At 57.2% G+C, this 12,473-nt stretch overlaps 1 protein-coding gene across 1 annotated transcript in view; it reads left to right on the top strand.

Annotated features, from left to right (window-relative positions):
* Nucleotides 1–12,473, top strand: part of LOC119951016 (chloride channel protein-like) — a 171,700-nt gene that overhangs the window by 152,813 nt on the left and 6,414 nt on the right. The window contains exons 10-13 of the mRNA XM_038774050.1: nucleotides 2,324–2,457; nucleotides 3,040–3,266; nucleotides 5,525–5,600; nucleotides 6,273–6,355. Coding sequence (XP_038629978.1) covers nucleotides 2,324–2,457; nucleotides 3,040–3,266; nucleotides 5,525–5,600; nucleotides 6,273–6,355 — 520 coding nt within the window. The remainder of the gene's footprint in view (nucleotides 1–2,323; nucleotides 2,458–3,039; nucleotides 3,267–5,524; nucleotides 5,601–6,272; nucleotides 6,356–12,473) is intronic.

Genomic DNA, 12,473 nt, shown 5'->3' with positions numbered 1-12,473 from the left:
GGCCCGCAAACCTTACCGCTCGACCATTCGGGCCATCTCCCATTGGAAGACCAAGCGTCACGTTAGTGACGCCGAAGGGAACCCAAAGAAAATGATAGAGCCGACCGTCCGCCTCGAAGGCAGTGTATGAACGGTCCGATTTACGGATGGGGAGCTGGTGGTAGGCGGATTTCAGGTCAATTGTTGAGAAGACCTGGTACTGCGCAATGTGATTGACCATATCAGATATGCGTGGGAGTGGGTATGCGTCGAGCTGCATGTACCAATTGATGATCTGGCTGTAGACCACAACCATTCTGTTTTTCTCCCCCGTTTTTACTACTACCACGGGCTCTCCAGGGGCTATTGGTGGCCTCGAAGATACCCTCCCGAAGCAGCCGCTGGACCTCAGACCTGATGAAGGCCTTGTCCTGGGCGCTGTACCGTCTGCGCCTGGTGGCAACGGGTTTGCAATCCGAAGTTAGATTGGCAAAGGGGAGGGGGGGTCGACCTTGAGGGCCGCGAGGCCGCAAATGGTGAGTGGAGGTAGGGGCCCACCGAATTTGAGGGCGAGGCTCTGGAGATTGCACTGAAAATCCAGGCCCAGCAATAGTGCAGCGCAGAGGTTGGGGAGGACGTAGAGGCGAAAACCGCTGAATTCTACGCCCTGGACAGTGAGAGTGACCATACAGAATTCTCGGATCTGGACAGAGTGGGATCCGGAGGCCAGGGTGATCCGTTGATTGCGGGGTGGACCGCGAGGGAGCAGCGCTTTACCGTATCCGGGTGTATGAAGCTTTCGGTGCTCCCGGAGTTCAGCAGGAAAGAGGTCACGTGGCCGTTGATTTTCACCGTTGTCGAAGCGATGGCCAGGTTGTGTGGTCCAGCGTCATCGTGGCGAGCTGCGGGTGGTCGTCAGAGGTTTCGGATGGAGAGCGTCGGCGACCCAGATCATGGGATGTAGTTGGCGTTCCAGCCCCATGGGGAAGACAAGATGGCGGCGTCCGGAGTTCCTGTGGGGAACAAAATGGCGGTGCCCATGGAGCGCAAATTGCGGGGGTGGGACAAGATGACGTTGGTGGCGCTGAGCAAGATGGCGATGGGTCCAGCGCTGACCATGGGCCGCACGTGGATTGAGGGGGAGGAGATGGCGGCCACTGGCTGCACGTGGCTCTGGGAGGAGAAGATGGCAGCGCCCATTGTGCGTTTGGCAGGGGGGAGGGGGCGATAACGGCGACTGCGCGTGCCTGGCACACTGCTGCGAAGTGGCCCTTTTTGCTACAGGACCTGCAAGCGGGGGTGCTTCTGTTGGCCGCAGAAGTAGCAGCAGGGACCCCCAGGGTGCGCAGGTTGCTGTGCGGCGCAGGTGTATTGGCTAGGCAGGGACCCAGCTGGGGGGTCGTTTGCGGGGTCCAGGAGGGGTAGGACGGGTGGGCCGCGCGGCGAGAGGGGTAGGCCTGGACATTACGGGATGCGACAGTCATGGAGAGCGCTAAAGTTTTTGTCTCCGCTAGGTCGAGCGTGGCCCCTTCCAGCAGTCATTGTCAGATGGGGTCCGACGCAATCCCCGTTACGAACGCTTCACGCATGAGGAGATTAGAATGTTCGGTGGCCGTAACGGCCTGACAGTCACAGCCCCGGACGAGTGGGATTAGGGCCGCCAGAAGTCTTTGATGGACTCACCTGGGAGTTGAGAGCGAGTGGCGAGTACATGCCTGGCGAAGATCGTGTTTGCTTTCTGCGCGTAGTTTTCTTTTAGGAGTGCCATGGCGTCTGCGTAATTCGGGGCGTCCTGGATCAACGGGAACACGTTGGAGCTCAACCTGGAATACAAGACCTGTATCTTCTGAGCCTCCATCGGCGTGGGGGTTGTTGCGTTGATGTAAGCCTCGAAACAAGCTAGCCAGTGATTAAAGTCCTTTCTGGCATCGGGCAAGTGCGGATCCAGCTGCAGGTGATCTGGTTTGATTCTGATATCCATTTCGTTGAAAATCTGATTGCAATAAATTGAGCACGATCAATTGCACAAAGACTAACGCAGTCAGATGCGTGGCCTCCTGCTGCAGCTGGCGAAATGGCAGATCAACGGAGGACACGCATATTTATACTCCTCCTACTGGGCGGAGCCAGCCGGCAGGGGCTACCGGCGAACCTGTAGTACAGGTCCTACCTTACATCCCCTAATACAGGTGTACACAGTGGTTCACCACAGGGGGGTTGATTCTTGGTATCCCACTGTTTAGGGGGGGGGAGGGGGCAAGAGTCCCATCCTTTCGGGGGGCGGGGCTGAGGAGTCCCCATTTTCTAGGCCTGAGTTCTTCTCCCTCTGCTTCTCTCTCTGCAGCAAGTACAACATTGTTGTCGAAGACATCATGATTCGAAATGTGGCCTATGTGTCATCCGTGTGCAAATATGGAGATCTCCAAAAGATCCTCAAGGAGAGGGACCTGAAATCCTTTCCGTTTGTGGATTCTCCTGGTAGGTGGGAGGGTGTGCGGTGGAGGGGAGAAGGAAAGGGGCAGGCCGAGGGAGGGAGGGAGGAGGGCCGAGAGGGATTGAGGGGTTTGGGGAAGAAGGGTTGGAAAGGGGTGAAGGAAGTGGGGAGGCTGAGGGAGCTAAGTGAATGGGATGAGGTGGGGGGGGGGGGGGGGTGTTTAGGTGAGGGAGCATGGATAGAGACTGAGGGAGCCGGGAGAGAGTGAGGGAGTTGGAGGGGTGGATGGGGGGTGAGGGAGTTGGGGGTGCAGGGAGGAGATGAGGGAACATGGTGGTGGGGTGGGGGGGGGGCAAGAGTTTGAGAGAACAGGGGTGGGACAAGGAGAGGCTCAGGAAGCTGGGGGCGGACAGAAGGAGGGAAGAGAAAGCAGCTGCAGGACAGGCTAGAGGGGAGGGCGAGTGAGAAGAGAGGGGACGGATGAGTCACGGCTGAGGGAGAAAGCAGGATGACAGAAGTGGCATCTTAACCTTTGTCCCCATAACTTACCCTTTGAACTCATGCCTTGCCCATTGCCACGATGCCTTGACCTTTGACCTCTCTACCTTTCCTGCTCTTTTTCCCAGCATCCATGATCCTCTTGGGCTCTATCGATCGGTCTGAGATTGAAGGTCTCTTGCATCGCCATTTCAGTTACGAGAACAGGCTGAGGCCAAAGGGAGACAGTGGAGCGACGGAGCAGTACATTACTGATCACTTTTCCGCCAGCCCTACGGAAGCGTTCAAAAGTCACGCCTCATTCCTGTTCATCGATGACGAGGAGGGTGACCCACATGAGGTGGAGAGTCAGGAGGTGAGAGTTGAGAAAAATTAGGAAAAGGAAAGGCACCATCTTGGACAATATTAAATTATTCCTGTATGGTAAAGTGTGATGAATATCATGTTCGCCGCAAAATTCAGTTTGAAATAAGGCATTAATACAAACAGCATTTTAATTCAAAGTGGAATAAAACCACTTCAGCTAAAGATCATGTAGAAGTTACCACCTGCTGGGAGAGACTCGGAGCTGGTTTCAAAGGCTTGTTAATACAAACAGTTACAGGATAAGAAAGAACATAGGGCAGCACGGTAGCATGGTGGTTAGCATAAATGCTTCACAGCTCCAGGGTCCCAGGTTCGGTTCCCGGCTGGGTCACTGTCTGTGCGGAGTCTGCACGTCCTCCCCGTGTGTGCGTGGGTTTCCTCCGGGTGCTCCGGTTTCCTCCCACAGTCCAAAGATGTGCGGGTTAGGTGGATTGGCCATGCTAAATTGCCCGTAGTGTCCTAAAAAGTAAGGTTAAGGGGGGGTGGTTGTTGGGTTACGGGTATAGGGTGGATACGTGTGTTTGAGTGGGGTGATCATTGCTCGGCACAACATCGAGGGCCGAAGGGCCTGTTCTGTGCTGTACTGTTCTATGTTCCTTTGACACACCATAAATTCTTTGGGTTCACTCCCTGCACCTATAAATATTCAAACCATGAGGACAGGAAATTCTTAAGATAAATATATACACAATCTTTCCCTAACTATACCTCGTGACACTTAGAATAACACCCTCACAAAAAGTGTCTGTTTTGGTATCTAAAGCACATGACAACACTGAAAAAAGACATGCCTCTATACGAGTCCCCTTTTCCAAGAAATCTTAAGACACCTGACATTTACACAGACACTTCGATCATTAAAAGATGTATTAATGATAATACATCAAATTAGCCATTTGGCTATAGGTAATTAACCAACAATAAGTGACAAGATAACAGATGCTGTCCTTGACTGATAAGAGGATTTTATGGATATAAAAAGGGATGCATTTTAGCAGAGATATACCCCTTCTCACTCCCCTGCAGGAGTGTGGGTCAAAGTTCTGTTCTTTAAGCTTGCCTCGTCAGACAAAACCTCAGGTTTTGTAAGTATGTTTTTGTTTAACTTCTTCGAAATGTATTAAGAAATTGATAGGAGATACTTTAGGATTTTCCATGTTTCAGATATCTCATTCTATTGAGAGAAGTTAGTGTGTTAGCAGATAACATAGGACTGTTAATGATTTTATATTATTAACAGATAACTAAAGACTGTTAATCAATTGATATTTTTAACTCTGCAATTCTGTATGTATCTATTGGGAGTATTTTTACAACAAAAATACTTTGATTAAAATTATACGGTGTTAGAAGTACTCTCAAAGTCCAAACTCCTAGACACTCATTTAGGAAGTCTTAAATGACTAAATACCCATGATGATAGAGGTATCGATTTAATTATGAGTGACGAATCTGAACTCTCCCTATAGAAAGTAACTGAGATCCTGTTTAACTGGCTGAGACCTGGAAAAGCATTCTCCCTTCGTGAGATCTATTCTGAGTCTTGGCAGGAAAACAGGTTTCTCTCTTTTGGTGGGTTAACCTAGAGCATAGGTTAGTAATAAAGTATTATCAGGTCTGGAATAACCTAAATCCGTCACAAAAGGGGACACTAGGCAACAGTGATCACAACATTACATGTTTATTAAAGGAGCCTCCAGATAACAATGAACATTACATTAAATCTTTCATGTTTGATAAAGAAGATATGAGGCAATAGTGATCATAACACTAAATGCTTCATGTTTGGTAAAGGAGAGACCAGACCACAGTGATCATAACATTACAAATTCAATATTTGGCGAAGGAGCCGCTGGGCAAAAGTGATCATGACATTAAATGATTCATAAACAGAAAATGCTGCAAATCTCAGTAGATCGAACAGCATTTGTAGAGAGAGGACAGAGCTTGCGTTTTGAGTCGGGATGGCTCTCTATCAGAGACAGATCATAAGTGATTAAAATAGTGGTCAGAACACTAAATTGGGGGACAGAGGAGTCCCAGAGTTAGGGGGAGTGAGCTGTACCACAAATTGTGGGAGAGCACTGAGGAGCCCCATAGATTTGGGGGAGATAAAAAGGAGTCCCATGGTCTGGAGGCTTAGGGGACGTAGCATCAAGCAGTCTAGGGGCTGCAGGTGGAGTTTGGTGGCGCAAAGAGTCATTTTCCAGAATTGGTGTTTTACTCTACCCCTGCCTCTTCCTACAGAAGCCACGAATGGGGGCAACTCAGAAACTTGAAGATCAGAAGGGACCAATAGTCAAGCAGGCAACCCGAGACACAGGTTAGCAAGCACAGATACATGACACTTTCTTTCAGCTGTCCCCATCAAACACTCCCAGGACAGGCACAGCACGGGGTTAGATACAGAGTAAAGCTCCCTCTACACTGTCCCCATCAAACACTCCCAGGACAGGTACAGCACGGGGTTAGATACAGAGTAAAGCTCCCTCTACACTGTCCCCATCAAACGCTCCCAGGACAGGTACAGCACAGGGTTAGATACAGAGTAAAGTTCCCTCCACACTGCCCCCATCAAACACTCCCAGGACAGGTACAGCACGGGGTGAGATACAGAGTAAAGCTCCCTCTACACTGTCCCCATCAAACACTCCCAGGACAGGTACAGAACGGGGTTGGATACAGAGAAAAGCTCCCTCTACACTGCCCCCATCAAACATTCCCATGACAGGTACTGCACGGGGTTAGATACAGAGTAAAGCTCCCTCTACACTGCCCCCATCAAACACTCCCAGGACAGGTACAGTACGGGGTTAGATACAGAGTAACGCTCCCTCTACACTGTCTCCATCAAACACTCCCAGGACAGGTACAGCACGGGGTTAGATACTGAGTAAAGCTCCCTCTACACTGCCCCCATCAAACACTCCCAGGACAGGGACAGCACGGGGTTAGATCGAGTTATACTGAGTTCTCTGCTTCTCTCTTTCTGAAGGTCCGGAACAGCCCAGGAGGTGGAAACTGAAGGATCTATTCTGCCTTTCATCTGGAGAGACAGTAACGGATATAGATTCTGAGGTGCCTCGAACTCCCTCTCTATGTGTCTACCCCTCTCTCACGCCGCCCTGTTTCCTGCTCGCCCAGTCCCGCCCTCCTCCTCTCAACCTCCTTCCATATATACCTCCCGCTCTCTGTCTCCCCCGCACACTGTCTCCCCGCTCTCTCTGTCTCCCCCGCTCTCTGTCTCCCCCGCTCTCTGTGTCTCCCCCGCTCTCTCTGTCTCCCCCGCTCTCTGTGTCTCCCCCGCTCTCTCTGTCTCCCCCGCTCTCTGTCTTCCCGCTCTCTGTGTCTTCCCCGCTCTCTCTGTCTCCCCGCTCTCTCTGTCTCCCTGCTCTCTCTGTCTCCCCGCTCTCTCTGTCTCCCTCACTCTCTCTGTCTCCCCGCTCTCTCTGTCTCCCCCGCTCTCTCTGTCATGCCCGCTCCCTCTGTCTTGCTCGCTCTCTCTGTCTCCCCGCTCTCTCTGTCTCCCCCGCTCTCTCTGTCTCCCCCGCTCTCTCTGTCTCCCCGCTCACTCTGTCTCCCCGCTCTCTCTGTCTCCCCCGCTCTCTCTATCTCCCCCGCTCTCTCTGTCTCCCCCGCTCTCTCTGTTTCCCCCGCTCTCTCTGTCACTCCGCCCTCTCTGTCTCCCCCGCTCTCTCTGTCTCCCCCGCTCTCTCTGTCTCCCCCGCTCTCTCTGTTTCCCCCGCTCTCTCTGTCACTCCGCCCTCTCTGTCTCCCCCGCTCTCTCTGTCTCCCCCGCTCTCTCTGTCACCCCCGCTCTCTCTGTCTCGCCCGCCCTCTCTGTCTCGCCCGCTCTCTCTGTCTCCACCGCTCCCTCTGTCACCCTCCCTCTCTCTGTCTCCCCCGCTCTCTCTGTCTCCCCAGCTCTCTTTGTCTCCCCCGCTCTCTCTGTCTTCCCCACTCTCTCTGTTTCCCCGCTCTCTCCGTCACCCCCGCTCTCTCTGTCTCCCCCGCTCTCTCTGTCTCTCCCGCTCTCTCTGTCTCCCCCGCTCTCTCTGTCTCCCCCGCTCTCTCTGTCTCCCCCGCGCTCTCTGTCACCCCCGCTCTCTCAGTCACCCCCGCTCTCTCTGTCTCCCCCGCTCTCTCGGTCACCTACGCTCTCTGTGTCGCCCCCGCTCTCTGTCTCGCCCGCTCTTTCGGTATCGCCCGCTCTCTCTGTCTCCCCCGCTCCCTCTGTCTCCCCCGCTCTCTGTCTCCCTCACTCTCTCTGTCCCCCCGCTCTCTCTGTCTCCCCCTCTCTCTCTGTCTCCCCCGCACACTGTCTCCCCGTTCACTGTCTCCCCCGCACTCTGCCTCCCCCGCGCTCTCTGTCACCCCCGCTCTCTCAGTCACCTACGCTCTCTGTGTCACCCCCGCTCTCTGTATCGCCGGCTCTTTCTGTCTCCCCCGCTCTCTCTGTCTCGCCCGCTCTCTCTGTCTCCCCCGCTCCCTCTGTCACCCTCACTCTCTCTGTCTCCCCCGCTGTCTCTGTCTCCCCCGCTCCTTCTGTCTGCCCTGCTCTTTCTGTCTCCCCCGCTCTCTGTGTCTCCCCCGCTCTCTCTGCCACCCCCGCCCTCTCTGTCTCCCCCGCTCTCTGTGTCACCCCCGCTCTCTGTCTCGCCCGCTCTTTCTGTCTCCCCCGCTCTCTCTGTCTCCCCCGCTCCCTCTGTCACCCTCACTCTCTCTGTCTCCCCAGCTCTCTCTGTCTCCCCAGCTCTCTCTGTCTCCCCCGCTCTCTCTGTCACCTACGCTCTCTGTGTCACCCCCGCTCTCTGTCTACCCCGCTCCCTCTGTCACCCTCACTCTCTCTGTCTCCCCGCTCTCTCTGTCTCCCCCGCTCACTCTGTCTCCCCCACTCTCTCTGTCTCCCCCGCTCTCTCTGTCTCCCCCTCTCTCTCTGTCTCCCTCACTCTCTCTGTCTCCCCCTCTCTCTCTGTCTCCCCCTCTCTCTCTGTCTCCCCCTCTCTCTCTGTCTACCCCGCACACTGTCTCCCCGTTCACTCTGTCTCCCCCGCGCTCTCTGTCTCCCCCGCTCTCTCTGTCACCCCCGCTCTCTCTGTCTCCCCCGCTCTCTCAGTCACCCCCGCTCTCTCTGTCACCCCCGCTCTCTCTGTCACCCCCGCTCTCTCTGTCACCCCCGCTCTCTCTGTCACCCCCGCTCTCTCTGTCACCTACGCTCTCTGTGTCACCCCCGCTCTCTGTCTCTCCTGCTCCCTCTGTCACCTTCACTCTCTCTGTCTCCCCCGCTCTCTCTGTCTCCCCGCTCTCTCTGTCTCCCCCGCTCTCTCTGTCTCCCCCGCTCTCTCTGTCTCCCCCGCTCTCTCTGTCACTCCGCCCTCTCTGTCTCCCCCGCTCTCTCTGTCTCCCCCGCTCTCTCTGTCACCCCCGCTCTCTCTGTCTCGCCCGCTCTCTCTGTCTCGCCCGCTCTCTCTGTCTCCCCAGCTCTCTTTGTCTCCCCCGCTCTCTCTGTCTTCCCCACTCTCTCTGTCTTCCCCGCTCTCTCCGTCACCTCCGCTCTCTCTGTCTCGCCCGCTCTCTCTGTCTCTCCCGCTCTCTCTGTCTCCATCGCTCTCTCTGTCACCCCCGCTCTCTCTGTCTCCCCCGCTCTCTTTGTCTCCCCCGCGCTCTCTGTCACCCCCGCTCTCTCAGTCACCCCCGCTCCCTCTGTCTCCCCCGCTCTCTCGGTCACCTACGCTCTCTGTGTCGCCCCCGCTCTCTGTCTCGCCCGCTCTTTCGGTATCGCCCGCTCTCTCTGTCTCCCCCGCTCCCTCTGTCACCCTCACTCTCTCTGCCTCCCCAGCTCTCTCTGTCTCCCCCGCTCTCTCTGTCTCCCCCACTCTCTGTCTCCCTCACTCTCTCTGTCTCCCCCGCTCTCTCTGTCTCCCCCTCTCTCTCTGTCTCCCCCGCACACTGTCTCCCCGTTCACTGTCTCCCCCGCACTCTGCGTCCCCCGCGCTCTCTGTCACCCCCGCTCTCTCTGTCTCCCCCGCTCTCTCAGTCACCCCGCTCTCTCTGTCACCCCCGCGCTCTCTGTCACCTATGCTCTCTGTGTCACCCCCGCTCTCTGTCTCGCCGGCTCTTTCTGTCTCCCCCGCTCTCTCTGTCACCCCCGCTCTCTCTGTCTCCCCCGCTCTCTCAGTCACCCCCGCTCTCTCTGTCACCCCCGCGCTCTCTGTCACCTATGCTCTCTGTGTCACCCCCGCTCTCTGTCTCGCCGGCTCTTTCTGTCTCCCCCGCTCCCTCTGTCACCCTCACTCTCTCTGTCCCCCCGCTGTCTCTGTCTCCCCCGCTCATAGAACATAGAACAGTACAGCACAGAACAGGCCCTTCGGCCCTCGATGTTGTGCCGAGCAATGATCACCCTACTTAAACCCACGTAACCCGTATACCCGTAACCCAACAATCCCCCCATTAACCTTACACTATGGGCAATTTAGCATGGCCAATCCACCTAACCCGCACATCTTTGGACTGTGGGAGGAAACCGGAGCACCCGGAGGAAACCCACGCACACACGGGGAGGACGTGCAGACTCCACACAGACAGCGACCCAGCCGGGAATCGAACCTGGGACCCTGGAGCTGTGAAGCATTGATGCTAACCACCATGCTACCGTGAGGCCCCTAAGGAGGCCCCGAAGGAGGCTCCTTCTGTCTGCCCCGCTCTCTCTGTCTCCCCCGCTCTCTGTGTCTCCCCCGCTCTCTCTGCCACCCCCGCCCTCTCTGTCTCCCCCGCTCTCTGTGTCTCCCCCGCTCTCCCTGTCTCCCCCGCTCCCTCTTCTCCCCCCGCTCTCTGTCTCCCCCGCTCTCTGTGTCTCCCCCGCTCTCCCTGTCTCCCCCGCTCCCTCTTCTCCCCCCGCTCTCTGTCTCGCCCGCTCTCTCTCTCTCACCCGCTCTCTCTGTCTGCCTCGCTCTCTCTGCCACCCCCGCCCTCTCTGTCTCCCCCGCTCTCTCTGTCTCCCCCGCTCTCTCTGTCACCCCCGCTCTCTGTCTCCCCCGCTGTCTCTGTCTCCCCTGCTCCTTCTGTCTGCCCCGCTCTATCTGTCTCCCCCGCTCTCTGTGTCTCCCCCGCTCTCTCTGCCACCCCCGCCCTCTCTGTCTCCCCCGCTCTCTGTGTCTCCCCCGCTCTCCCTGTCTCCCCCGCTCCCTCTTCTCCCCCCGCTCTCTGTCTCGCCCGCTCTCTCTCTCTCACCCGCTCTCTCTGTCTGCCTCGCTCTCTCTGCCACCCCCGCCCTCTCTGTCTCCCCCGCTCTCTCTGTCTCCCCCGCTCTCTGTGTCACCCCCGCTCTCTGTCTCGCCCGCTCTTTCTGTCTCGCCCGCTCTCTCTGTCTCCCCCGCTCACTCTGTCTCCCCCACTCTCTCTGTCTCCCTCACTCTCTCTGTCTCCCCTTCTCTCTGTCTCCCCCTCTCTCTCTTTCTACCCCGCACACTGTCTCCCCGTTCACTCTGTCTCCCCCGCACTCTGTCTCCCCCGCTCTCTCTGTCTCCCCCGCGCTCTCTGTCACCCCCGCTCTCTCAGCACCCCCGCTCTCTCTGTCACCCCGCTCTCGCTGTCACCCCCGCTCTCTCTGTCACCTACGCTCTCTGTGTCACCCCCGCTCTCTGTCTCCCCCGCTCCCTCTGTCACCTTCACTCTCTCTGTCTCCCCCGCTCTCTCTGTCTCCCCGCTCTCTCTGTCTCCCCCGCTCTCTCTGTCATCCCCGCTCACTCTGTCTTGCTCGCTCTCTCTGTCTCCCCGCTCTCTCTGTCTCCCCCGCTCTCTCTGTCTCCCCCGCTCTCTCAGTCACCCCCGCTCTCTCTGTCACCCCCGCGCTCTCTGTCACCCCCGCTCTCTCTGTCTCCCCCCGCTCTCTCTGTCTCCCCCGCTCTCTCTGTCACCCTCACTCTCTCTGTCTCCCCCGCTCTCTCTGTCTCCCCCGCTCACTCTGTCTCCCCCACTCTCTCTGTCTCCCTCACTCTCTCTGTCCCACCGCTCTCTCTCTCTCCCCCTCTCTCTCTGTCTCCCCCGCACACTGTCTCCCCGTTCACTGTCTCCCCCGCACTCTGCCTCCCCCGCGTTCTCTGTCACTCCCGCTCTCTCTGTCTCCCCGCTCTCTCTGTCTCCCCCGCTCTCTCTGTCACCCCCGCTCTCTCAGTCACCCCCGCTCTCTCTGTCACCCCGCGCTCTCTGTCACCCCCGCGCTCTCTGTCACCTACGCTCTCTGTGTCACCCCCGCTCTCTGTCTCGCCGGCTCTTTCTGTCACCCCCGCGCTCTCTGTCTCCACCGCTCCCTCTGTCACCCTCACTCTCTCTGTCACCCCGCTGTCTCTGTCTCCCCCGCTCATAGAACATAGAACATAGAACAGTACAGCACAGAACAGGCCCTTCGGCCCTCGATGTTGTGCCGAGCAATGATCACCCCACTCAAACCCACGTAACCCGTATACCCGTAACCCAACAATCCCCCCATTAACCTTACACTACGGGCAATTTATCATGGCCAATCCACCTAACCCGCACATCTTTGGACTGTGGGAGGAAACCGGAGCACCCGGAGGAAACCCACGCACACACAGGGAGGACGTGCAGACTCCACACAGACAGTGACCCAGCCGGGAATCGAACCTGGGACCCTGGAGCTGTGAAGCATTGATGCTAACCACCATGCTACCGTGAGGCCCCTAAGGAGGCCCCGAAGGAGGCTCCTTCTGTCTGCCCCGCTCTCTCTGTCTCCCCCGCTCTCTGTGTCTCCCCCACTCTCTCTGCCACCCCCGCCCTCTCTGTCTCCCCCACTCTCTGTGTCTCCCCCGCTCTCCCTGTCTCCCCCGCTCCCTCTTCTCCCCCCGCTCTCTGTCTCGCCCGCTCTCTCTCTCACGCCCGCTCTCTCTGTCACCTCCGCTCTCTCTGTCACCTCCGCTCTCTCTGTCACCCCCGCTCTCTCTGTCTCGCCTGCTCTCTCTGTCTCACCCGCTCTCTCTGTCACCCTCACTCTCTCTGTCTCCCCCGCTCTCTCTGTCTCCCTCGCTCGCTCTGTCTCCCCCGCTTTCTCTGTCTCCCCCGCTCTCTCTGTCTACCCCGCACTCTGTCTCCCCCGCTCTCTCTGTCGCCCCCGCTCTCTCTGTCTCCCCCGCTCTCTCTGTCTCCCCCGCTCTCTCTGTCTCCCCCGCTCTCTCTGTCT

This window comes from Scyliorhinus canicula, chromosome 16, assembly GCF_902713615.1.
Source record: "Scyliorhinus canicula chromosome 16, sScyCan1.1, whole genome shotgun sequence".
Classification (NCBI taxonomy): Eukaryota; Metazoa; Chordata; class Chondrichthyes; order Carcharhiniformes; family Scyliorhinidae; genus Scyliorhinus; species Scyliorhinus canicula.
This window is presented reverse-complemented; position numbering and strand designations above follow the sequence as displayed.